Genomic DNA, 23526 nt, shown 5'->3' on the forward strand with positions numbered 1-23526 from the left:
CAAGCACGCCTTGTGTGTGTGTGATACACGTTGTATCCCTTGTGTGTGTGATACACATTGTATCACACGCACGCCTTCTCGCTCCCCCACTACTTTCTGACCCCGCGCCCCTTCCTGGACATCTGTGAAATATGGAGCCCTGTAGCTCATCGCATTTCTCCTCCAGTCTAAATATTATGTGTGGGCCTCTCACCTCCAGCACGAGGATGAGAATAGCCCCGAGGATGCTGACGATCTCGCCCCCGAGTCGCACAAAGTCCTGCTGAGTCTGGTAGCTCTCCTGCACGGCCACGCCAAACAGCTTCCCGTCAGTTTTGCAGAGCATTGAGGCAACTTCTTCGGTGCCGTATCGAGACGTGGTGGTGCCCAGGGGAGAGAGTTTGCCCTTGCCACGACACTGGCACACTTCATTCACATGGCCCTTTCACAGAACAATACCCAGTAAACATGGAAGAAAGTTGGTTTGACGTTGGGCCAACGTTGGCACGTGGGGCTCTGGGTCAAAATAACCGCGTGAGCCTTCGTGATCGATATTACAATTCGTTCTTTTTAACTGCTTCAACGCACCGGCTGTGGGCTGAAGCGGTAACAAACTGACCACGTTTATTCACGTGGCAGCTTTATTAGTTAGCTGCGTCGGGTGTTGGAGGCTTTGCGACACACATTTGAACTTGGGCGGCAATCTTGACGCAAATGAAATACATTGTTTAAAATCACGTTTGCTGGTGAGTGGAACCTTTTCAAGACAGAGAGAGAGAGGCTGTCGCGACAAGTGATGTTAGCGAGCGCCTATTAATGTCGGGCATGGCACAAGAGGAGGGCGGTGTGGCCAGAACCATGCCCGGCCGCCTTTGTCTCCCCGGTGCTGATGTTTTTTGTTGTTGTTCTAAACGCAGCGCCCCAGGTGCTGAGTTGGCCCCGGGGAGGCCCAGGACCGGTTCAAATATTCGCCACTGATGTGAGTCGTGAGTTTGGGTGGCAGTTGTTACTTGTGTTCAAAGGGGAGTCCATTGAGTGCAGTCGTGTTGATGCGGTGGCAATCATTGTGGGATCGAATTTCAAACCCGTCAACCCATTACGTTTCAACCCCGTATTCTTTTATAGGGGAATTGCGTTTCCAAGTACATACGGCGTACAGCCGTTTCATTACGGGCCTTGTAGGATGAACGTTGAGATGTATAAGGGGCACGGGGGTGGTGACCAATAAGGTCTAAAGGTAGGGCACTGATAAGGGGTTGACAGCGATGGAATTTAATCACCGGAGGGTGAGGTTATTCCAGTGTTCTTCACTGACTTTCAGAAGAGGGCGGCGGCGGGGGGGGGGAGGGTGAGGGCACTTGCGCCAATAAGACATCATCAGTGTGAGGGTCACACACATTATTTGAAACCATTGGCGGTTTGGCAGCAGCACGATGCTGATGATGGGCGTTGTTTTCACATTTTGTGGGGGGCCGGACCATCAGGGGCCGCCAGTGGCCATGAAAGCCTCGCAATGAGTAAGAGCCACCGGGCTATTTGGGACGTTCTGAAGATTTGAACGCGCAACCGCCCACACATTTGTGTGCGACACACGCCGGCCGGCGTAGCGCATGCTGGCGCCAGCCAGCAAAACTTTTTCCTGTTGTTCGTTATTTTCTCTTAGTGGTCGTACGCAGCTACTCGCAATGTGGAGTGGTGTGATATTTTGTAAAGTTGTAGATTGTTATAGTTGGTGGGTGGTTGTTAAAATGTTGCCCTGCATTGAAAGGTTTGGAAGGTACACGTGCATATTGAATGAGACTGACTTTACCTTCGTAAAAAAAACTTACGTTTTGCATTTAATAACGCTTTCATATGCAATTTAATTGAATAATAGTCGTTATTGTTTTACATTGTAATGACGCGTTGTCAAGTAATTGCATGAGCAGATTTGTTCGAGTAAAGTTTACCTCAGCATTGTTTATGCGTTCGCTTGAGTTGAATCCAAGTTTAGTTTGGCGATATTTAGGTGATTTTACAAATTAACTTCATACGTTTTCATTTACCGAGTGAGAATAATGTATCACAAGTTAAACGATGTTTTTTCCCTCAGGATTAATATACACAGTGGCAAAGGTAAGGCTTTATCGGCCTTACAATTAATGAATTACAAATTGCTAAATAAATACGTTACGGTCATGGTTTACTGTGTTTGTTACAAAGTTTGTACAGGATTAATCAATTAAATGTCTGAGGAGGTGCCAGGCGTGCGCCTAATCAACGTCTATAAAATTAAACTTGTATAAGTTTAAATGTTTTACATTGTCTAACGGTGAATTAATTGCGAACTTAATTGTGAAAAGCGTCACTTTTTTCGAGGACTTTTGGCTGCTATGTAAAATGAAAAAAGATAGTGTAGTGCTTTGCGGTGAGACCGCATTAATGTTTGCAATATTGTAAGCATTACATTGAATAAGTTATAATGCAATTCGAAATAATTACGTTATTACAATGCGTTGCATGTATTAAAGCTTATGTTGAAAAACAAGCGTCAGGTTATTTTTTGTGTGTAGCTTATGTTGAAAAACAAGCGTCAGGTTATTTTTTGTGTCAAATTTTGCTCAGCGTTGTTGACATTAAAATTGTTTAATGATGAGTAGGTTAATGGTGGTATTAGATTGTCATGTGCACAGCTATGAGTCGTGTACGTAGGGTGTAGTTTTCATGGGTGTAGTAGGTAGTGTTGGTTATCACCAATATCAATAGCCGCCATTCGTAACCAAGTGACGGTGTCGTCACCACGGCGCCTGTGCCAGGCTAGGTGCACTTTGAGGCCACGTGAAGTGTCGAAGGCTCGCTGGCAGGGGGGTCACGGGACAGACCCAGCAGGTGCCATGGGTTCACTGACTGAGACGACTGGCAGATGCACCAGCTGTAACCCCCCACCCCTACTGTGCCAACTCGCTGTATTTTAGCCACCCGGCGCTCCGCTCGTTGTTGTGAGCGTCGCTCCTACGCCCTCCGTTGTTGTTGGAGGGCGACTGCCTCCGACTGCCCAGTAGCGGCGTCCTTCATGAGCCTCCTCCATAGAGGCCGATATTGACACTACAGGTGCCAGTAGTCGGCAAGTCCACTCAGGTTATCAGTGCAGTGTACACAGGGTGTCGTTGAAATGAGTGTAGTATTAGGTTGAAGATTATGAAGATTGTGCATGATGTATACCGAGTTGTTTTTATATATAGGAATGTGGTGTTGACAGAATGTAGTTTTTGAGGGGTCGATGTGCTATTAAACAAGGGCCATTTCCCCAAAACATCGCCTGGTATATACTTGATTAAGGCCACGGTGTTTTGTTATTTGTCCTTGTGTACCACTGCCAGTTAAGTACATTTAAACTTACATTTTTGTTTAACATTTTACCAGGTAAGGTCCACTGAGCTGTATAGCTCTTCAGAAGCGAACTGGTCACAAATGATAGCTCAACGAGGTGGCCTTATCGTGTGGAAATTTAAAGCAGCCAAATACTCGAAACGCGTTTCTGTTGATTCTAAATGTGGTGAGAAAAATCCACGCGACCACAGGGAGAGAGACACGCAGGCTCCAAATATACAGCAGCAGCAGGCGTCGGGGTCGGGGTCGGGATCGAACCCACGACCTCCTGCAGACCAGGCGAGGAAGTGAATGTCTAGCCACTGTGCAGTGTTGATAGGTAGCAACATGTGCGTGGGCATGAGGTGTCGCGAGTTAGGTTTAACGTGTTGGCAGCGAGTCTTGAGAAGGTGGCACGCACGGACAGGGGTTTCTGGACGAGGATGACGTCGTCGCGTGGGTCCGTGGCGTTGTCCGTGCGCATCATTAGGGGCCGGTAGATGCAGGCGAGCGAGAAGCTGGTGATGTAGACCATGTAGAGCATGGTCCACATGCGGAAATAGCGCCGCCCGTACCGCTTCCACTTGATGTTGATCAGCTCCTTCACGGGGGTCACCTCCAGGATCTGGCGAGCCTGAGGGGTGGCAAAGCATTTCGGCCCCGTCGTCAGCAAGTTGCCGGCGTTGTTGGACGTCTAGCCCAGCGCCGGCTCAGAAGCTCTATTTAGACTGGAAGAATCCCATGAGCTGTGAAGCTCGTTTTGTCCAGTAGGGGCGGGTCAGAGAGTTTCAGCAAGAAACGATACAAAAACCGATAGAACTGCAAAGTATGGGGAAGCCAAGCAAGTCACTCAAAAATAATAAATGTAAATAAAGTATAAAAGTACAAATTTCACAAACACATCACGTGAGCACGTGGCGGTCGGTGCCCCTCTGAGAAAGAAGCACAGTGGTGGTGCAAGGTGGTGGTGGCGGTGGTGGTGGCGGTGGTGGTGCAAGGTGGTGGTGGTGATGCAAGGTGGTGGTGGCGGTGGTGGTGCAAGGTGGTGGTGCAAGGTGGTGGTGGTGCAAGGTGGTGGTGGTGCAAGGTGGTGGTGGTGCAAGGTGGTGGTGGTGCAAGGTGGCGGTGGTGCAAGGTGGTGGTGGTGGTGCACGGTGGTGGTGGCGCAAGGCGGCGCGCTCCGTCAGACCTCGCGCTTGTGGCTCGTGGTGATGATCTCCAGCACCGAGCGATCGTCCTCCCATGAGTCGATCTCGTTGAGGTCATACAGGGTGGACGTCACGGTGCCCACCGACCACTGCACCACTCTGCGACGCTTCACCAGGTGCCGGAACATCTGCGGTGACAAGGAACATTCATCATACGTTGACCCCTACCTAACGCTCGTAGGCCACGCGCCTACTACGCAGTACAGCAGGGGTGGCCAACCTGTAACAGACCAACAGGCAAAAAGTACTTGTAAGTTCTGCAAACAGCCAAGGTTTTTTTAATATACGTTTTTATATATTTACAGTTTTCGACAAAGCACGGGAGACATTCATTTGCCTTTGTTACTGTGATAGTACGTTCTACGTCATGCCCCTTCGATAGGGCCGCATGTGGTGGATTAAAGCGCCGCATGCGGCTCGCGAGGCGAAAGTTGGCCATCGCTGCAGTACACTAAAATGTGGACTGACACAATCTATCCGATCTGTAGGGGATTAAGTGTTGCCCCCTCACATGTGTAGAGTTTTTTCCGGTTGTTCTGGTTTCCTCCCACATGTGCAAACACTAATTGGTTGAAAACATGTTCATATAGAGAGAGCTGCAGAGCCTGGTATGTAGGAGTTCGTGGGTTCGATCCCGACTCTGACACCTGCTGTATATTTGGAGTTTGCGTGGGTTTTTCTCCACGTCCTCCGGTTTTTCCCTCCACATTTAGAAACATCCATTTAGAGTATTTGGCTGCTGTACATTTCTACATGATAAGCCACTTCTTTGAGATGTCACTTGTGGCCAGGTGGCTTCTGAAAAAAGAGTTACACAGCTCAGTGGGCCTTACCTAGTAAAATAAAATGAAACTTGTTTAGTTTATAGCCTTACAGCTTATCCGCGGTTTCTCAACAATTGTAAGATGCAACTTGCATGAACAATGTTGGACGCAATTAATCATTAGATTAGATCATATCCATTCGTGACTCTGTGTCTGAAAAACATTGTACGTACTGTACTGGCTTCCATTCTGCATAGGCACACAATATCGTGCATTTAATACCTTATCTTCATCTTGTTCTCCCTACTGGTTTGGTGGGTTGTTCAGTGATGCTGTAGTCACAGGCACTGTGACTAGGTGGTTATCTGTATATTTATTGTATATCGGCCACTCCCTCCCCCACATTACTCTGGCTATCCGAGTTGCAATGCCCTATCTTTATGGAGTAAAGCCTCATTGAGTCTCAAGAGGGTTCTGCATTGGGACGTTTTAAAAATTGCTTTAAACCAGCCTCAAGATCTTCGTACTATTCTTTGCCTGTGACTGACCATTCTAATACTATAAACTGTTTTTATTTTTTTATTTTACCAGGTAAGGCCCCACTGATAGCCACCTGGCTATCACAAATGATAGCTCAACGAAGTGGCTTATCATCATGTGGAAATGTATAGCAGTCAAATACTCCAACTGCATGTTTCTAAATGTGGAGGGAAAAGCGGAGGACCCACAGACAAATCCACGCGACCACGGGGAGAACATGCACACTCCAAATATACAGGCGTCAGGGTCGGGATCGAATCTACGACTTCCTGTATACCAGGTGAGGAAATTAACATCTCACCACCGTGGCACCCCTGCAACTATGCCTTTAAAAAAATATATATATAGACCTCAATTTCTCAGTTTGTGCCCATGAAGCACACGTCTTGCTGTTGTATATAGTATCACCACATATGGTTGTATTGAGACATTCTGTTGGGATGCAAGCAGAAAGCAAATTGTTGTGAAACTACGAAAGACGTGATAAGGAGGAGAGAGAGGTACAAATAGATGCAGACGCTTAACCGGGGTGGCCCTAGACGGGCTGCCAGCACTTGGCGCCCTTGGTGAACCACGCAATTGACATAAATAAGCATACAAATAGACACGAATGTATATCCTCCTGTAAAAAGTTATTGTATTTACTGTGTCGTACTTACCACTCAAATGTAGAAGACTCTGCATGGGGTGATGTACGTAGTACCAACTACACTCTCGTTTTAACAACTTGTGTAACTGAAAGGCAGCTCTGTTCTTCACCTGAGGACGGCTGCTTGTGTTGTGGCCGAAACGTCGTGATAATTTTATTATGGAATTTTTTATTATTTTATTATTTCCCTTCTACGTGACTTTACCGAAAGAACCAATAATATAGCTATGGCAATATGAATTATGGCATTGGCTTGAAGAAAGCCTGCATCCAGCGGTATTTTTTTTTATCACGGCTGGCCATGATGATGCAAGGGGTGCGTTTTTGCGAAGGATGGTTTCAGGGTGACTGCGGGAGGATGAGGCTCTCACCACCACGTTGCCCTTGGCTGCAGCGAGCTTGAGGGGGGTGTAGCCTTTACGGTTGAGCACAGACTCCGGGCAAGGCTGGCCCTTGCCCCTCTGCGTGCTCGCCAGGATGAAGTCGTACATCTGGCAGGCGATGATGCGGTTCTTATGCAGCACCAGGGTATGGAGGACCGTATTGCCTGCATTGTGGGAGCACACAATGGGCGCATGGTGGTGGCGCATCAGCCGGTCCTCTCAGTCAGTCAACCCGTGGCACCTGGGTCTGTCCTTTGACCTCCTGCCAGCGGGCGTTCGACACTTCACGTGGCCTTAAAGTGCACTTAGCCTGGTACAAGCGCCGTGGCGAATGGAGGTTGTTGTTGGTGGCCGCGGCGGCGAGAAAACGAGACGCTTCTCGCCTCGCACGTGGAGGTGTGGAACACGGTGCCTGCGTGTTTGACCAAGTGTTGGGCTAAAGCTCCCGAATGTTCTGGTTTCGACTGGGACAGGCCAGCTATCAGAGGCTCTCCCCGGTATCACGAAACATTTGCAAAATAAAAGTCTGGAATTTTGTCCCGGTATGATATTTTCTGCCCTCACGCTTGACTTATCAGAATATTAATTTACTCGGGGTTGTTCGGGGGCACCTGTGGCGCCCCTCACAACCATTTATGGCCATCGGCCAGGAAAGTCATCAAAAAAATTACACGCTAACGACACATTCGTGCAAGCACCAGATGCTCCGTTTTGAAGTTTCAAAATGAAACATCTTTGAATTGTATTATGTTTTGATTTAGATAATTTTATTTCTTCATTAAAAGCTTATATCATTTTACATCTGGAAGACTCAATTGAAAAGGACATTTCGTGTGAATTTTCTCTCGTCGTTAAGTAGATGGCCTTGCTTCGGTTCGATGCGGACTTTCACCTGTTTGGGATTGCGGGATCGAGATTAGGTGACATAGAGCTGCTGGCCTTGCGAGAAGACCGCCGTCTGCAGATCGATTCCAACGTGATCGAACGTCTGTCCCTGCGCCTCCGTCGTTCATGCAGGGGGCGCGTAGATTTGCAGCGCCCCCTGCATGAAAACGACGGAAAATGCAGCGTTCATCACAGATAGATAAAGTAGTGCGCTTATATAAGAGTATACTGGAGGAATCCGATGAGCTATAAAAACTCTTTTTCACAGATGTCCAGTAGGGGTGGGTCAGAACGTTACAACAACAAACAGTACAACAACACGACAGGAGTGCAAAGTACAAGAAGGGTAAACACATCACCCAAACACAAACAAACACAACAACACACCATCCCCATCCTACTACGCAGAGCCCACCGAGGTGTTAGCTTATTTTTTACAAACGATCGCTCAACAAAGTGGCCCATGATTTGGAAACTTATAGCACCAAAATCTAGCAAAGGGCGGGACTACCTGGTAAGTGGACAGCATTGGAAGTGGAGTAGGTGGGTGGCCTATGAGCGAGACCATTCGTGTTGATTTTTTCCACGTCCTCCGGTTTTTCCCACCACATTTAGAAACATGCTTTTAGACCCTTTTAAACATTATTTTGCTGCTATAAATGTCCAAATGATAAGGCACTTTGATGAGCGATCATTTGTGGCAAGGTCACTTTAAAAAATAATAAGTTAATTCCTCAGTGGGCTTTGCCTGGTAGGATGGGGATGGTTTCGTTTTATTTGTAAGTGTTTGGGTGATTTCTAGATTTGAAGTTTTCGTGACTGCAAGGATCCATACTCTTTGGTTCTTTCGGTAAAGTCACGTAGGTAAAAAAAAAATAGAAATAAAATTCTCACGACGTTTCGATTGCAACACAAGCAATCATCATCAGGTGTGACAACCACAGAAATATATTTTTTACTGAAGTGGGAGAGATGCCGGAGTTAAAAGGGTTTATATAAGTCATATTTTTTCACCTACGTGACTTTACCGAAAGAACCAAAGAGTATGGATCCTTGCAGTCACGAAAAGTTATAATCTAGAAATCACCCAAACACTTACGAATAAAACGAAACCATCCCCATCCTACCAGGCAAAGCCCGCTGAGGTATTCACTTATTTTTTTAGAGTGACCTGGCCACAAATGCTCGCTCAACAAAGTGTCTTATCATTTGGACATTTATAGCAGCAAAATAATGTAAAAAACGGTCTAAACGCATCTTTCTAAATGTGGTGGGAAAAACCGGAGGACGTGGAAAAAAAATCAACACGAATGGTCTCGCTCACAGGCCACCCACCTACTCCACTTCCAATGCTGTCCACTTACCAGGTAGGCCCGCCCTTTGCTAGATTTTGGTGATATAAATGTCCAAATCATGGGGCCACTTTGTTGTGCGATCATTTGTGGCCAGGTCACTTCTGAAAAATAAGCTAACACCTCAGTGGGCTATGCGTGGTAGGATGGGGATGGTTTGTTGTTGTGTTTGTTTGTGTTTGTGTGATGTGTTTACCTTTCTTGTTCTTTGCACTCCTATTGTGTTTGTTGCCATCACGTTTTTACCCCATGCCCGACCAGACATCTTTGAAAAAGAGCTTTATAGCTCATCGCATTCCTCCTGCAGTACAAATACAGATTGTAGTTCTGTAAAAGTGGGCAGGGCTGATGGGGTAGAGGCTCGCCAGCACGCCATGTTTTCTTGATGAACATCCAAGGATTCTGGCCACTCAACGTTTTGAACGTCGCATTTTTAAGAAGGGGTTGGGGTCTAAGTGTCGAGTGCGGTCGGGGGACAAGGGCACTTCCAGGAGGTTGCAGCTTCTTACCTTGGGAGTCCTGCGCACATATCCTGGCCCCGTGCTTCAGGAGCAGTCGCACCATCTCGAGGTTCCCCGTGCTCGCGGCGAATGACAGCACGTACTCGCCTGGGGGGCACATAGCACACGCAGCGCATGCCGTGCAGTGACCACTCGTTATACAGAGTTCTAGAGGTAGGAATTTTGCAGGGACGGAGGATCCACGAACCGTGTGAATTTCCTGCCGACGGACAGCTAAAAACCACTGAAATTCCTCGCCACGGTCAACTCTGGTGCCACGGTGAATGCAGTTATCCGTTGTTGTACCGCGGCGGTATGTGCAATGCCGTCGTGGCATCGCGGCGAGCTTCGGTGCGCTGTGGGCGTACCGTAGTGAGCGTGGCTGCGGTGTTTGTCGGTGAAGTAGGTGCCGGTGGCACGCGGCGACACTGCATTTGCCCCACGCGCCAGGAGCTGTTTCGCCAGCTCCACGTTCTGGTTGAGCACGGAGGTGTGCAGCGCCGTCTGACCTGCGGGGACACACGGGGCCGTACGCGCATCGATGCGGAAGCAGACCTTTTCACTCGTCGGTACCACCTGACGTTGAAAGCCATCGGTGGTTCGTGGTTTTGGGAGGGGGGAGGGGGAATCTTTTGTAATAAACAGTGGGAAAGTGACACCGTTTTTTTTATAAATAGTCCACAGTTTATCGTTAAGCTTTACAAAACCCTTTCGCTTGCACGCAGGCTTGTGGATAACGAAGCCTTATTTGAAAACAACATCCTTACATAGAGAGAACAATTCGTTTTCATGAAGAGCTTACGAAACATTAAACTTACGCGAATGCAGCGTACTGTACCTATGGTACAAACAAATTGTGATTTTTTTTTAAATTATATATTGTAACATTTATCATGGGACCTTTTTGCCAGCATCAAAGCATGAAACATATGAATAGGGTTTACCCTTTCTGGCAATAAAACAGGTGTTAAAATGTTTCAGCAAAAAGGTATCCCATGCTATAGCTGCTCACCCCGAGCTATCAATCCTCCGATACGTGCATTGTCTTTGTGCTGTTCGCCTGTTGGCATTCTCTGGTCTAACACTGGTGGTGAGACTAAGCCACAAAGAAGACTGTCTCTGGTGTAGGCCAACCAGTTTCAAAGACAATGCATCATACATTATCAGAGTTTGTTTGCCCGTTCACCACAAGTATGCGTGGTTAATGCAGTACTTGATTCCTTGCATAAGGTATCAATTTGGTGTTTGAACATCTTAACACCTAAATTTTGATTTAAAGTTTTCGTGACTGCAGGGATTCATATTCTTGCTTGTGTTTCCCTTCTACGTGACTTTACCGAAAGAACCAAGAATATACTCTTTGGTTTTTTTTCGGTAAAGTCACGTAGGTAAAGTCAAATAAATGAAAACAACTAAATTAAATCACGACGTTTCAGAGGCAACACAAGCTTCCGTCTTCAGGTGGAACAGCCACAGCAAGAAGACGGAAGCTTGTGTTGCCTCCGAAACGTCGTGATTTAATTGAGTTGTTTTCATTTATTTTATTTTACCTACGTGACTTTACCGAAAAAAACAAAGAGTATGAAGCCTTGCAGTCATGAAAGCTTCAAATCTAGAACCAAGAATATCTTAACACCTGTTTTATTGTCAGAAAGGGTAACACCTATTCTTATTTTTCATATTGTAAAATTTCTATTTTCTTCTGTACAGCATATGGGCACCGTAGTGTAATCCCAACATCTGTATGGTGAAGGCTGGATAACAGATCCAAGTGGGATATTGTTTCTCAGAGTGAAGCATGGAGGGGATTTTTTGTTTCCTCGAGGTCGCTACAGGAGCCGTGAAGGTAGAAGCTCATGATTGTATGTACGTATGTTGAACTTCTTTCGCACCGTACGTGGTCAACCGTGCTAATCGGAGGTGCGGGAGGACAACAAACAAACCACAAAAAGCTGTAAAAATAATAAATTAGTGTTCATTCTAGCCGATTTAAACGTGCATAGATTCCAGTGGCTACCTAATATTGTAAGGAAGAGCATTCCAGACGGCTGCAGAAGCGCATCTGAAAGCGCGCGATGCATCGACCGTCTTTGTTCGATGGCCAGCCAAAAGCCGCTGCTGCTGCTGCGAGGATGCCCAGAGTTCGCGTTCTGATTTCCACGGTAGAGCGAGTAGTTCACCTTGCTGCTCTTTGGTCACCATGGTGGAGTGCGTGGTTACCCTGGTAGAGGTCGGAGGTCATGCGCTCGTTGATGAGCGTGGGCTCCGCGTCCAGGAGGGCGAGCGCCGCTCCCAGGTTCTCGCACTGCACGGCCACGTGGAGGGCCGTCTCTCCCAGCACCCCTACACCGTACCACACCGCACGTTTCACCACGCGTTACACCACACCGCAGCACACTGCGCCACACCACGCGTCACACCACGCGCATCACACCGCAGCACACTGCACCACACCACGCGTTACACCATGCGCACCACACCGCAACATGCGCTACACCACGCGCACCACACTGCGCGTTACACCACACCGCACGACACTGCGTGTTAAACGACACGCATTGCACCGCAGCACACCGCGCCGCGTGTTAGACCGCACGCGCCACACCATGCGTTACACCACATGCACCACATCGCACCACGCGTTACACCACGTGCACCACATCGCAGCACACCACACCACACGTGACACCACACTGCACCACACTGCACAACACCGCACGCACTACACCGCACCACGCGTTACACCACACGCACCACATCGCAGCACACCGCACCACACGTTACACCACACTGCACCACGCCACGGCCAACCGCACCACGCATTACAGCACACGCACTACACTGCACCACACCGCATCAGACATCACACCGCACCACACGTTACACCACACACACACACCACCCCACGGCAGACACCCCACGCGTTACACCCCGTGACGGGCACACGTGACGCGCTCGTCCCAATTCGGGGCACCACACACACAGGGCGGCGTGGCCTCCGCCGCCACCACATCGCGACGTCTGAGAACTCTCCCCGCTAGATTTCGCCCCCCAAGCCGTCACTGTTGTTCATCGGCCATGCCTGCTTGTGATAGCGATCGGCAGCGATGGCCCTCGTGGATCGTGGCCTTCAGAAGCAATTATGTTTTTTTGCCCACCGCCTTCCTTTCATTGTAAAAATGTCTTAACTGTAATTGAAATTTTTTTTAAATACAAATTTTCATTTTAAGTTGTTACCACAAACCAAAAAAAATAGCAACAACGCATGTTAAAAGTTCCATCTTGAACAGCATTTTGCCGGCAATGTAATCAGTTATAAAATACACTGCACCTTACGTCGTCTTTCCCTGTCTCTTGACGTTTCTCTGATAAGTCTTCATTAGTCCCTTTGTGTCTCTGGGTCTCTTTGTGTCTCTCCATGTCTGCTTTGTTACCTCTGCTGCCCGGTGTTGATGAATGTCTCATGCCTCTTCCATGTCCCTCCCACGCCTCTGTCTCTCTGTCTTCCCGTGTCCCTATTGCTCTCTGTGTCTCTCTGTCTTCACCGTGTCCCTATTGCTCTCTGTGTCTCTCTATCTCTCTGTCTTCACCGTGTCCCTATTGCTCTCTGTGTCTCTCTGTCTCTCTGTGTCTCTCTGTCTTCCCGTGTCCCTATTGCTCTCTGTGTCTCTCTGTCTTCACCGTGTCCCTATTGCTCTCCGTGTCTCTCTGTGTCTCTCTGTCTTCCCGTGTCCCTATTGCTCTCTGTGTCCCTCTGTCTCTCTGTCTTCACCGTGTCCCTATTGCTCTCTGTGTCTCTCTGTGTCTCTCTGTCTTCCCGTGTCCCTATTGCTCTCTGTGTCCCTCTGTCTCTCTGTCTTCACCGTGTCCCTATTGCTCTCTGTGTCTCTCTGTGTCTCTCTGTCTTCCCGTGTCCCTATTGCTCTCTGTGTCCCTCTGTCTCTCTGTCTTCACCGTGTCCCTATTGCTCTCTGTGTCTCTCTGTGTCTCTCTGTCTTCCCGTGTCCCTATTGCTCTCTGTGTCTCTCTGTCTTCACCGTGTCCCTATTGCTCTCTGTGTCTCTCTGTCTCTCTGTCTTCCCGTGTCCCTATTGCTCTCTCTGTCTCTCTCTGTCTCTCTGTGTCTCTGTCTTCACCGTGTCCCTATAGCTATCTGTGTCTCTCTGTCCCTCTGTCTTCACCGTGTCCATATTGCTCTCTGAGTCTCTCTGTCTTCCCGTGTCCATATTGCTCTCTGTGTCTCTCTGTCTTCATCGTGTCCCTATTGCTCTCTGTGTCTCTCTGTCTCTCTGTCTCTCTGTCTTCACCGTGTCCCTATTGCTATCTCTGTCTCTCTATCTTCCCGTGTCCCTATTGCTCTCTATGTCTCTCCTCGTGTGCCACTCACCGCGCTGCAGGAGGTCCGTGTCGCCCTGCTTGTGCAGCCTCTGGATGGCCTCCACGTCATTGTTCTTGGCGGCCGTGAACAGCGGGGTCTCCTGGATCCTGCGAGACGGAGCCGTAGGGAGCCACAGGATGGGCAGCGTGAGTGGGGGGGGGGTGAGACGGGAGGAACTTAATGATGCTCATGGAAATGTTCCACCAGCACAGATCGACGACGAGTATCGGAAAGGCCCTTTGACACGGCATGGGTCTGCACGGACAAGCGAGGGTGCGTCGACGAGTCCGAGCACCTGTGCTTGTCACCTGTCGACGCCTGCAACTCACCGGCACATCAATCGCCACTCGTATTGGAGCAGGTGACGAGGAGGAACTCCTTTCGACTACCAGACCAAATGGCGCAGCGGACGAGGTGCCGACGAGGACTGTTCGCCTCTTGGGAGCGCGACAGGCGGGCAGGACTCACCTCTTGTGCTGGAGCAGGTACAGTTCATCCTCGGCGTTCACCGCGTTCTGCTGCTGCAGGTTCAGTGCGCGGCTCAGGAGGCGACCCAGAAATCCACGCTCCAGCATCGCTGGGAAGGAGCTGCGCCCTGCCGCCCCCTTTCCTGCTTCTGGTCTTGCAAGTGGCCTCACGTCTCCTCGGGCGGACGTCTCAGGGGGCCCCAAAGACATCGAGGACTGCGCTGCGGCCGGTGAGCAACGATGACACGGAGGAGGAGCTTGAGGAGGAGGAGCTTGAGGAGGAGACAATGGGAGGAGGGAGGGGCGAACAGAGTTCGAGGCACGGCGAGGCACGGAGGCACCGTCCAGATTGTGCGCCGATTTACGATCGTGAAGATTTGGGTGATTATCTTGCAAAATGGGGTTGGGTTGAGGAGGTGGAAATGTGGCTGGACTCGTCAGGCGAGTGATTGCCGCCTCTCACTGGGATATATTAAAAACAAAAACCCCTACCTGTATTTTCACACGCGCACGCACGCAAACCGGTCTTGCCAGGGAGGTGACACGGGGCCACGGGGGCAGAGCGCGCACGAGGCCCGCGGGCACACGAGGGGCGATGCCGCTCAGGACGCAGCCGCTACCGCGTCTGCTGCCGCAACTAGAACGCGTTTGGTGGGGAGTTTCACGGGATCCGGTAAAAAAAACTAACAAAAAAATTTGAAGCGACATTGATTCGAATGTCATAATTTATCTTCCCCGTGTCGTGTCCGCTCAAGAGTGACAGCGGCGTTTCGTTGCTTTCGGCAAACTCCCACGGTTCGTGTCAATTCCATTCTCTTTCACGATGTCATTCTTGCTGCCTCCCGTGTTCGTGTTGGTTTTGTGGTTGTCATTGAGTTGCGAATCATCCGTGCAGAGTTGGATGTAAAGTTGCTCGTGTGTAACTCTCGGCCGAATTTCTGCAAAGTCAACTTTTAAACTCCTTGTCTTTGGTGCGATAGCGCAAGCGCGCTAATTGCTTCTGCGGAGTCACGTGGTCGTCATCATCATTGGGACAATAAATTAACATCGCTGAAATGTGTATCAACTGATAATAGTTTTTTCCCCCTTTTATCTGGCAACAAAACAGGTGTTAAGTTCTTCTTTGGTTCTTTCGGTAAAGTCACGTAGAATGAGAATAAAATAATAAATTGATAAAATAAAATAACACAATAATATTCTCACGACGTTTCGGCCACAACACAAGCGGCCTTCATCAGGTGAAGGGACGAGACTGTCTGGTAGGACAGCTTGTGTTGTGGCCGAAACGTCGTGAGAATATTATTGTGTTATTTTATTTTATCAATTTATTATTTTATTCTCATTCTACGTGACTTTACCGAAAGAACCAAAGAAGATGAATCATTGCAGTCACGAAAGCTTTAAATCGAGGTGTTAAGTTGCTAAAACACCAAACTGAAACCTCTTACAAGGAATCATGTCTGCATTAACCACAATTATTGTGGTCAAAATGCAAACAAAAAACACACTCTGTTAATATATAATATATGCATTGTCTTTGAAACTGATTGGCCCACACCAGAGACAGTGTACGCCTTTTGGCGTCCTCTGGTCGAACACCGTTTGAGACGAGGCTCAAAAGAAAGCTGTCTCTGGTGTGGACCAATCAGTTTCAAGGACAATGCATTTATTATCAGTGTGTTTTTTGTTTGCATTTTGGCCACAAGTATTGTGGTTAATGCAGACATGATTCCTTGGTAAAGGTTTCAGTTTAGTGTTTTAACAACTTAACACAGCTGTTTTGTTGCCAGATAAAAGGGGAAAATCCTATTATCATATTTTGGTACTGAACTATTGCAGCATAGGGATTTTTAATAAGTCTATTTTCCCATTTTTTGAAATTAAGCATTCACCTTGGTTAATTGCCATATATATATTCTTATATTTTACCTTAGTTCTCTAAAATGCCTGTTATTTGTTGATTTTAAATCGGCCCAGCAGACATTTCCTTAGTGGTCACCCCGTGCCCCTTATAAATCTCGATGTTCACCCTACAAAGTCCCATCACAAGGGAGAAACACAAACAAATAGACACATTTGATTATTTTTGCCCGTATTGAAGTGGCTGTACGCCGTATGGACCTGAAAAATCAATTTTCTTGTACAAGAATACGGAGCAAACCGTGTGGGTTGACGGCTATGGAATCCCTGGCAGGCTGCCTACGTGAAATGTGAGGACGAGGGTTCGAACCCCTTGCTCTCCACTGCATGTATTAAAGACGTGAGCCCTCATTGAGTTTGTTGATAAATTGTGCCCTTATATTCTTGGGTCTTTTGGTAAAGTCACGTAGATAGGTTCAAATGAAATAACAAAACACCTATCTACGTGACTTTACCGAAAGATCCAACAATATGAATTCCTGCAGTCACGAAAGCTTTAAGTCAAGATTTATGTGCCCTTGTTACGATTTAGTTCCTACATTGTTACGCATTAGTATCAATCTTTGTCGGTGTTACATCACGTCTCGGATGTGAACACGTGCTTGGAGAACCAATTCTAGAGGGCCTAAGGGAATACATCTGTTTTTTGCAATTGAGATATACGCTGCATGACCTTGCAGAGCATACAAGGCTAAGAATTAAAATGCAATCCAATGTGTAATGCACATAATAATAATTCCATTCATAGAGCGGCTTTTCATCAAGGATCTCAAAGCGATGTACAGGAAACAGCAGCAGACAGCATAAAAATGATTTTATCATAAATACATTTTTTGAAGCCATTTACTTAATTAACTTAAAGTTTAGTAAGCGAAAAGGTATAAATAGGTTTTAATACGCATTTTTGAAATGTTCACTGGCTCAAAGAGATCCCTGATATCTCGTGGATAGTACAATGCCGCATATCTGACTTAATGGAATGAGGTATGGATGGATATGCGAACCAGTGAGATATGTTAGCATGTAAATAAATCGGTTTTTTACCGTGCACAAATCGATCACTACACAACAGCAAAGTTCAGACTGCTGTCATCTTGGGGAAAATGCTTAGCGAGGTGACATGAATTACAAAACTGGAACTTTTACTACGCTGTTTGCAATATCGGCCTTCTTCAAGCAAAAACTCTAAAGAAATATGGAACGAGCGGTAATAAATGAACGGTAAATATCAGAATATGTATTTATACCGGAGGAATCCAATGAGCTATTTAATTAATGAGGGGACTTCCTCAAGGCTGTCGCTTTGTTTTTTTTAAACTCATCGCGGGCTCTTTTCTCGGAACTGGGTGGGCCACATAATTGGTCAGGACAGATACGTGACAGATTGGCGATGCATCGTGTCAGCAAATTCCTATCTAAATGGCATTCTCGCGTTGCGTTCCGCAGTAGACGTCTCCCCGTGTTGATTTTCACCATGAGTGCACTCTGTGTGTACTTGTTTCTCACTCTCTGCTGGAAACCCAGATGAGGAATTTTTTTTGTTACCTTTGATGAGTTTGAAGGCTCGGTAACAGTGCGAACGATGGGAAAAAAATAAGAAGAGGTTTTACTCTTTCTGGCAATAAAACGGGAGGTTAGAATAGGGGTTTCCCCCTTTTTTTGGCAACAAAACAGTTGTGTTAAGATATGGTTGGTTCTTTCGGTGAAGTCACGTCGAATGGAAATAATAAAATAATAAAAAATAAAACTATAAAATGTCAAACAACATTTTTTATTATTTTATTACTTCCCTTCTACGTGACTTTACCGAAAGAACCAAGAATATGAATCACTGCAGTCGCGGAAGCTTTAAATCGAAATTTAGGTGTTAAGATGTTAAAACACCAAACTGAAACCTTTTACAATAAATCATGTCTGTACGTTATAATTAACAAAACGATTTAGGTGCACAACGCATAGGATTTGATATATGGATGTAATTACCAGCGACACGTCTGAAGTAGTAACTAATTGGTGCGTTTTGTTTACGTGACAAATCCCTTACTGATTGACTTTGTCAGGTGGTGGAGGGTTACACAATATTTATACTTACGCGATCAAACCCAAAAACCTTTATTATGAATATTGGTCGCGAAAGCCTCCTACGTGTTAATCTGAAAGGCGGCTGACACCACAGCACGAACCACACGTTGCGGATTTACAGTGCATTGGACACCTATCTAAACCGCACGTTTCAATTAACAGTTTCTACAGCCCCTTGGAGTCTTCCTAAGCTCTGATACCCCTGTAGGAGAAGACAAAGGGGGGGGGGGGGGTGTGGGAGTGCCTATATGCCCTCATGAATGCTCTTAAGAGTCAATGTCCACGGGAGGAGCGATCTGAACGGGTTCCATGTTTGATGGTACGCTCCCTCCCTGCGCTTTAGTTTTGGACTAAGATGCAAGTTGCTCTGTGTTGATGTCAGATTTTAGTCTCAGGGCAAGCGAGGAGGTCATCACTGCGCAACGTCACGTGCACCCACGTGTGTCCCGTGAATCTGACAGGGCAGTGCCTTTCCTTCGTTGTGTTTCACGCCGTTGCTTTTTTGCTGCAAATCATCCAACCCAAAAGAGAGCTTAAAGGCCACTCTGATTTTCCCCACGTTTAAAATTCCTGCATGCTTTTATCAGAGCTCAAAATCTTTATTTTAGACTGCAGGAGGAATCCGATGAACTATGAAGCTCTTTTTGCACAGATGTCCGATAGGGGCACGGGGTCATAAAATAGAAGGGGAGCCACAAGGTTTGCTTGTGTGTGTGCGATAAAAACGCGGTGAGGTGGCACAATGTAGGTGGTGTCATCTGCCAGTCATCTCAGTCAGCCAACTCCTGGCACCTGGGGGTGGTCTGTCCCGTGACCTCCTGCCGCCAGCTAGCATACGACACATCTCAAGTCAAGTCAGTTTGTTTTTGATTAACATGTGGCGCCTTTCTGGAACAAATCTGCCAGCCAAAGCACCATCACATAATGAAATAGTTCTATACGGTAAAAAAACACATTTAATAATAATGAAAGCCAAGCGATAGAAAAAGCGATCGGAATGCAAAGTGAAGGAAATATGTAAGCAAGTCACTAAAAATAAACAAATAAAATATATATGAGAACATAGCAAAAGTGTATCAATTCCTACCGATTTTTCAACACTAAATGCAAGCTTGGGCAAGGCAGAAAAACAACAGCAGTCCCAGACCATAGCAATAAAACTACATAGTCCATCGATAAAATTCACACATTAAAATTGTTATTATGCCACTCAATGCCATAATACAATCTAAATACATACTGTAGTTTACAAATGTACCATTTCAGCAGATTTTAAATTAATTTTTAGCGTACACTGTTGCACATTGAAAATAAGTTTTTTTCATGCCTGCAATCTCACGGCTCGAACCTATTATTCGATAATAAAACCACTCATCAAAAGTTCATCATGAGGAAACATCAAGAAACGAGACCAATTGGTGGCCTTAAAGAACCTTTGCAATAAATTGCTTCGAGTCATCATCAATGCGAAACGAAGGGGAAACTGAATCGGCCTCATCCGATATCTGAAATGAATACAAAATCTCGCGCAGCACGTGAACAAATCACCTCGCATCTGGGGATTACACAATGGGTGATATCATCTCATGAAATCCGAGCAATAATATAGTACGCTTGGAATTTGAGAGATTTTTTTTTTTTGCCCGAGGTTCAGCAACTGGCCAAACGGATGATGTAAGTACATTTGGAAGGCAACTTTGTTAACTATGTGGAAATGACATTTGCTAAATGAACAGCGTTTTTCTAAATGTCTTTATCAATTTGTGACACTTGGTGTTATGGGTGTTTAGACCCCCCCCCCCCCACAGCAACATTTTTACACATGGCCAAGAGACGCGACGACATTTTTGTATAACAGTGCTTAAATTTTTACTTAAAACTTTCGTGACAGCAGGAATTCATATTCTATGGTTCTTTCGGTAAAGTCACGTAGAAGATAGAAACAAATAATAACAATAGAATAATAAAAATAAAGTGAATAAAAAATAATAAAAATATCACAACATTTCGATCGCAACACAAGCGGTCGTCATCAGGACCAGGGAGGTTAGCCTCTGAGGGCAAGCTGTTTATAAAGGTTTGGCGATGGGCGGGGCAGCTAATGTTAATGTCGGAGAGGGCTCCGACACCGGCAGTAGGTCTACACCAATCAGAGAGCTGTTTATAAAGGTTTAGCGATGGGCGGGGCAGCTAATGTTAATGTAGGAGAGGGCTCCGACACCGGTAGTAAGTCTACACCAATCAAACAGCTATTTATAAAGGTTTAGCAATGGGCGGGGCAGCTAATGTTAATGTTGGAGAAGGCTCCGACACCGGCAGTAAGTCTACACCAATCAAAGTGCTGTCTATAAAGGTTTAGAGATAGGCGGGGCAGCTAATGTTAATGTAGGAGAGGGCTCCAACACCGGCGGTAGGTCTACACCAATCAAAGCATTGCACCTCGCTCCACACACCCACACTGCTGACGGTGGAAGTTGACAAGAAAACACAAATCAAATCATGACCCAAAGTGGAGGGGTGTTGAGGTCCATGTCTTGATGGACACGGGAGCCTCGGCCACCATTATTTCCGATGTTATTTTAAAATTGTTGCCGATTTCTGCACGACAAGTGTGACCTGACATAAATGCTTGTTTTCGCGGCGAACGGTGGGAACATGGGCATTGTTGAACAAGTGGATGCCCGCATCGAAATTGGCAAGGTTGCTGTGGTCGGGCCTGTACTAATCTCAAAAACGCTGGCAGTACCCTGCCTTTTGGGTACCGATTTCCTAAAAAGAATGCCTATTAAGATCCGGGTCGATCAGGGTTGTGAAGAAATGCCGTCAGGTCGCAAATTGTTTTTTTTGGCGTCTCCGCTTGTGCATACGGCAGTGTGTGTCATTGTCCAAGCCCTTGTTAGGGACTCGGTGGAGATCCCGCCGGGCTCACAGATGCTTGTACCGTTACGTATCGCAAAGAGTTGAGAAATGTTGATCCGACGGCTGGAGTCCTTTTGACTCCATCGAATACGGCGACCCGTGAATTGGCGCTAGTAGGCGCACAGACGGTCGTTCGCTCCGACCAAGCTCTATTTTTACAAGTGCTTAACGTGGGTCCGGGTACGGTTGCGATTCAGGCGGGTACATGATTGGCTCATGCTACGACCACATTTTGTGAGAATGATGCCGTTGCGTCGGGAGGTGTGGTTGGTGCAGTAGAACAGACTGGATTTGTGAACGGGATGTGGGCAGAAGCGCTATGTCAGGATAATTCGCAGTTGTCTTCGGAGCAGCAAGGTGAATTGCGATCGCTCCTGTGTGAATTCTCTGACGTGTTCAGCAAAAGTGAATTTTATATTGGCCGTACCTCCCTGGTGCAACATCATATCGACACGGGGGAGGACAGCCCTATTCATCAGAACTCGTACCGATTGAGTCCACTAGAAAAGGAACGTGTGCAACGGGCGGTCGACATGTTGGCCACCGATATTATTTCTCCATCTACTAGCCCTTGGGGAGCTCCTGTCGTGCTTGTTAAGAAAAAGGACGGTAGTCTTAAGTATTGCATTGACTTCCGTAAATTGAACAAGGTTTCCGTAGCCGACGCATACCCACGTTTTTTTTCTACTCTCGACTTGTCATCGGGGTTTTGGCAGCTTCCCCTTGATGAGTCATCGAAGCCCAAAACCGCGTTCCGCACACCCCAGTGACTCTTCCAATTTAATTGCCTTCCGATGGGCTTGAATTCAGCTCCAGCCACCTTTCAACGATTCATGGAACTCGTCTTGACTGGCCTGTAGTGGGACTCGTGTCTCATTTATTTGGACGATGTCATTGTGTTCAGCAGCACTTTTGACGAGCATCTCTGGTGGCTGCGATCTGTTTTTGTTAGGATGCAATCAGCCAATTTGAAATTAAAATTGGTGAAATGTCATTTTCTGAAAAATTATGTGCACTATTTGGGTCACATTGGAGGAAGAGGCATTCCTGGCCCTTCGGGAGCGGTTGTCCGACGCGCCCACACTCGAGTATCCTGATTTCTCCCTGCCATTTATTCTTGACACAGACACTAGTGATACGGGCATAGGTGCCGTCCTGTCCCAGGTTAAGAACGGGGTTGAGAAAAAGGTCGTGTATGGCAGCCGCGTCCTGTCCCCTCACAGAACGGCATTATTGTGTTACTCGTAGAGAACTATTGGCCAAGGTCTATTTCATTTAACAGTACCGGCCTTACCTCTACGGCAGAGATTTAATTGTCCCCTGGAACACGCGGCCTTTCAGTACTCCTTGAAGGTTGAACAACCTTCTGGCCAACTTTCGCGTTGGCTCGAAATTCTGCTGGAATTCTCATTCTGCGTGATATATTGAAAAGGTGTTTGGCATTGCAACATGGACACCTTGTCCCATTTGCCTCCATCGTCTAATTGCCCATGTTCAACAGGTGCGGGCCGTCGTAAACCCTCGACGGTGAATTCGGCTACCGCCATAGCTGCTTTCAATGACACGGAGCCCGTTGGGGCGGTAGCACCTGCTGATAGCGTTTTGCACCTTCCGTGCTCTGAATGGGTTCATGAGCAGTTGGAAGATGATTCCCTGAAGGTCTTGCGGCGTCGCGCGGAATTGGAAAAATAAGCTCCTGCTCCTGTTGATGGGCCACGAATGGTCCTTCATGATGACCTGTTGATGTGGACGGTAGATATGTTAGACTGTTGTCGTGTCGTCGTCCCCACTGCTCTTCGAGTTGAATTGATTCGAGTGGTGAATGAGGATAAATTGTTGCATCTCGGTGTTCGGAAGACCTTGCTGATGCTGCAGCACGATTATTATTGACTGGGTATGTCAAGTGATGTGTACCAATTGGTCCAAGGCTGTACAGATTGTGTGTGTAGGAAACCGCCGCAGAGGAAGTCCCAGCCTCCACTGCAATCCATTTCAGTTTCACGGATTAACGAACTGGTGGCGCTCGATATCCTTGGGCCCTTCCCTGCCACTCCGAGAGGGAATAAGTTTCTCTTGGTGGGGGTTGAGTATTTCTCCCAATGGCCTATGGCTTGGCTGCTGCCTGACCAGTCGGCGGCTTCGATTGCTGAGG

The 23526-nt window shown here is 47.1% G+C and overlaps 1 protein-coding gene across 1 annotated transcript in view; it reads right to left on the reverse strand.

Moving 5' to 3' along the window:
• The window catches only part of LOC116950544 (transient receptor potential cation channel subfamily V member 5-like), a 30293-nt gene extending 14691 nt beyond the window's left edge, over window positions 1–15602 (reverse strand). The window contains exons 1-9 of the mRNA XM_032968410.2: window positions 14455–15602; window positions 13996–14093; window positions 11829–11951; window positions 9977–10117; window positions 9618–9716; window positions 6860–7035; window positions 4517–4663; window positions 3749–3961; window positions 194–280 (exon numbers count right to left, since the gene is read on the reverse strand). Of these exons, the coding sequence (XP_032824301.1) occupies window positions 194–280; window positions 3749–3961; window positions 4517–4663; window positions 6860–7035; window positions 9618–9716; window positions 9977–10117; window positions 11829–11951; window positions 13996–14093; window positions 14455–14663 (1293 nt within the window). The 5' untranslated portion in view covers window positions 14664–15602. The remainder of the gene's footprint in view (window positions 1–193; window positions 281–3748; window positions 3962–4516; window positions 4664–6859; window positions 7036–9617; window positions 9717–9976; window positions 10118–11828; window positions 11952–13995; window positions 14094–14454) is intronic.
• Between the last annotated feature and the right edge of the window lie 7924 nt (window positions 15603–23526).

Source organism: Petromyzon marinus, chromosome 39 (genome assembly GCF_048934315.1).
Source record: "Petromyzon marinus isolate PM22_M1 ecotype Great Lakes invasive population chromosome 39, UKy_Petmar_22M1.pri1.0, whole genome shotgun sequence".
NCBI lineage: Eukaryota > Metazoa > Chordata > Hyperoartia > Petromyzontiformes > Petromyzontidae > Petromyzon > Petromyzon marinus.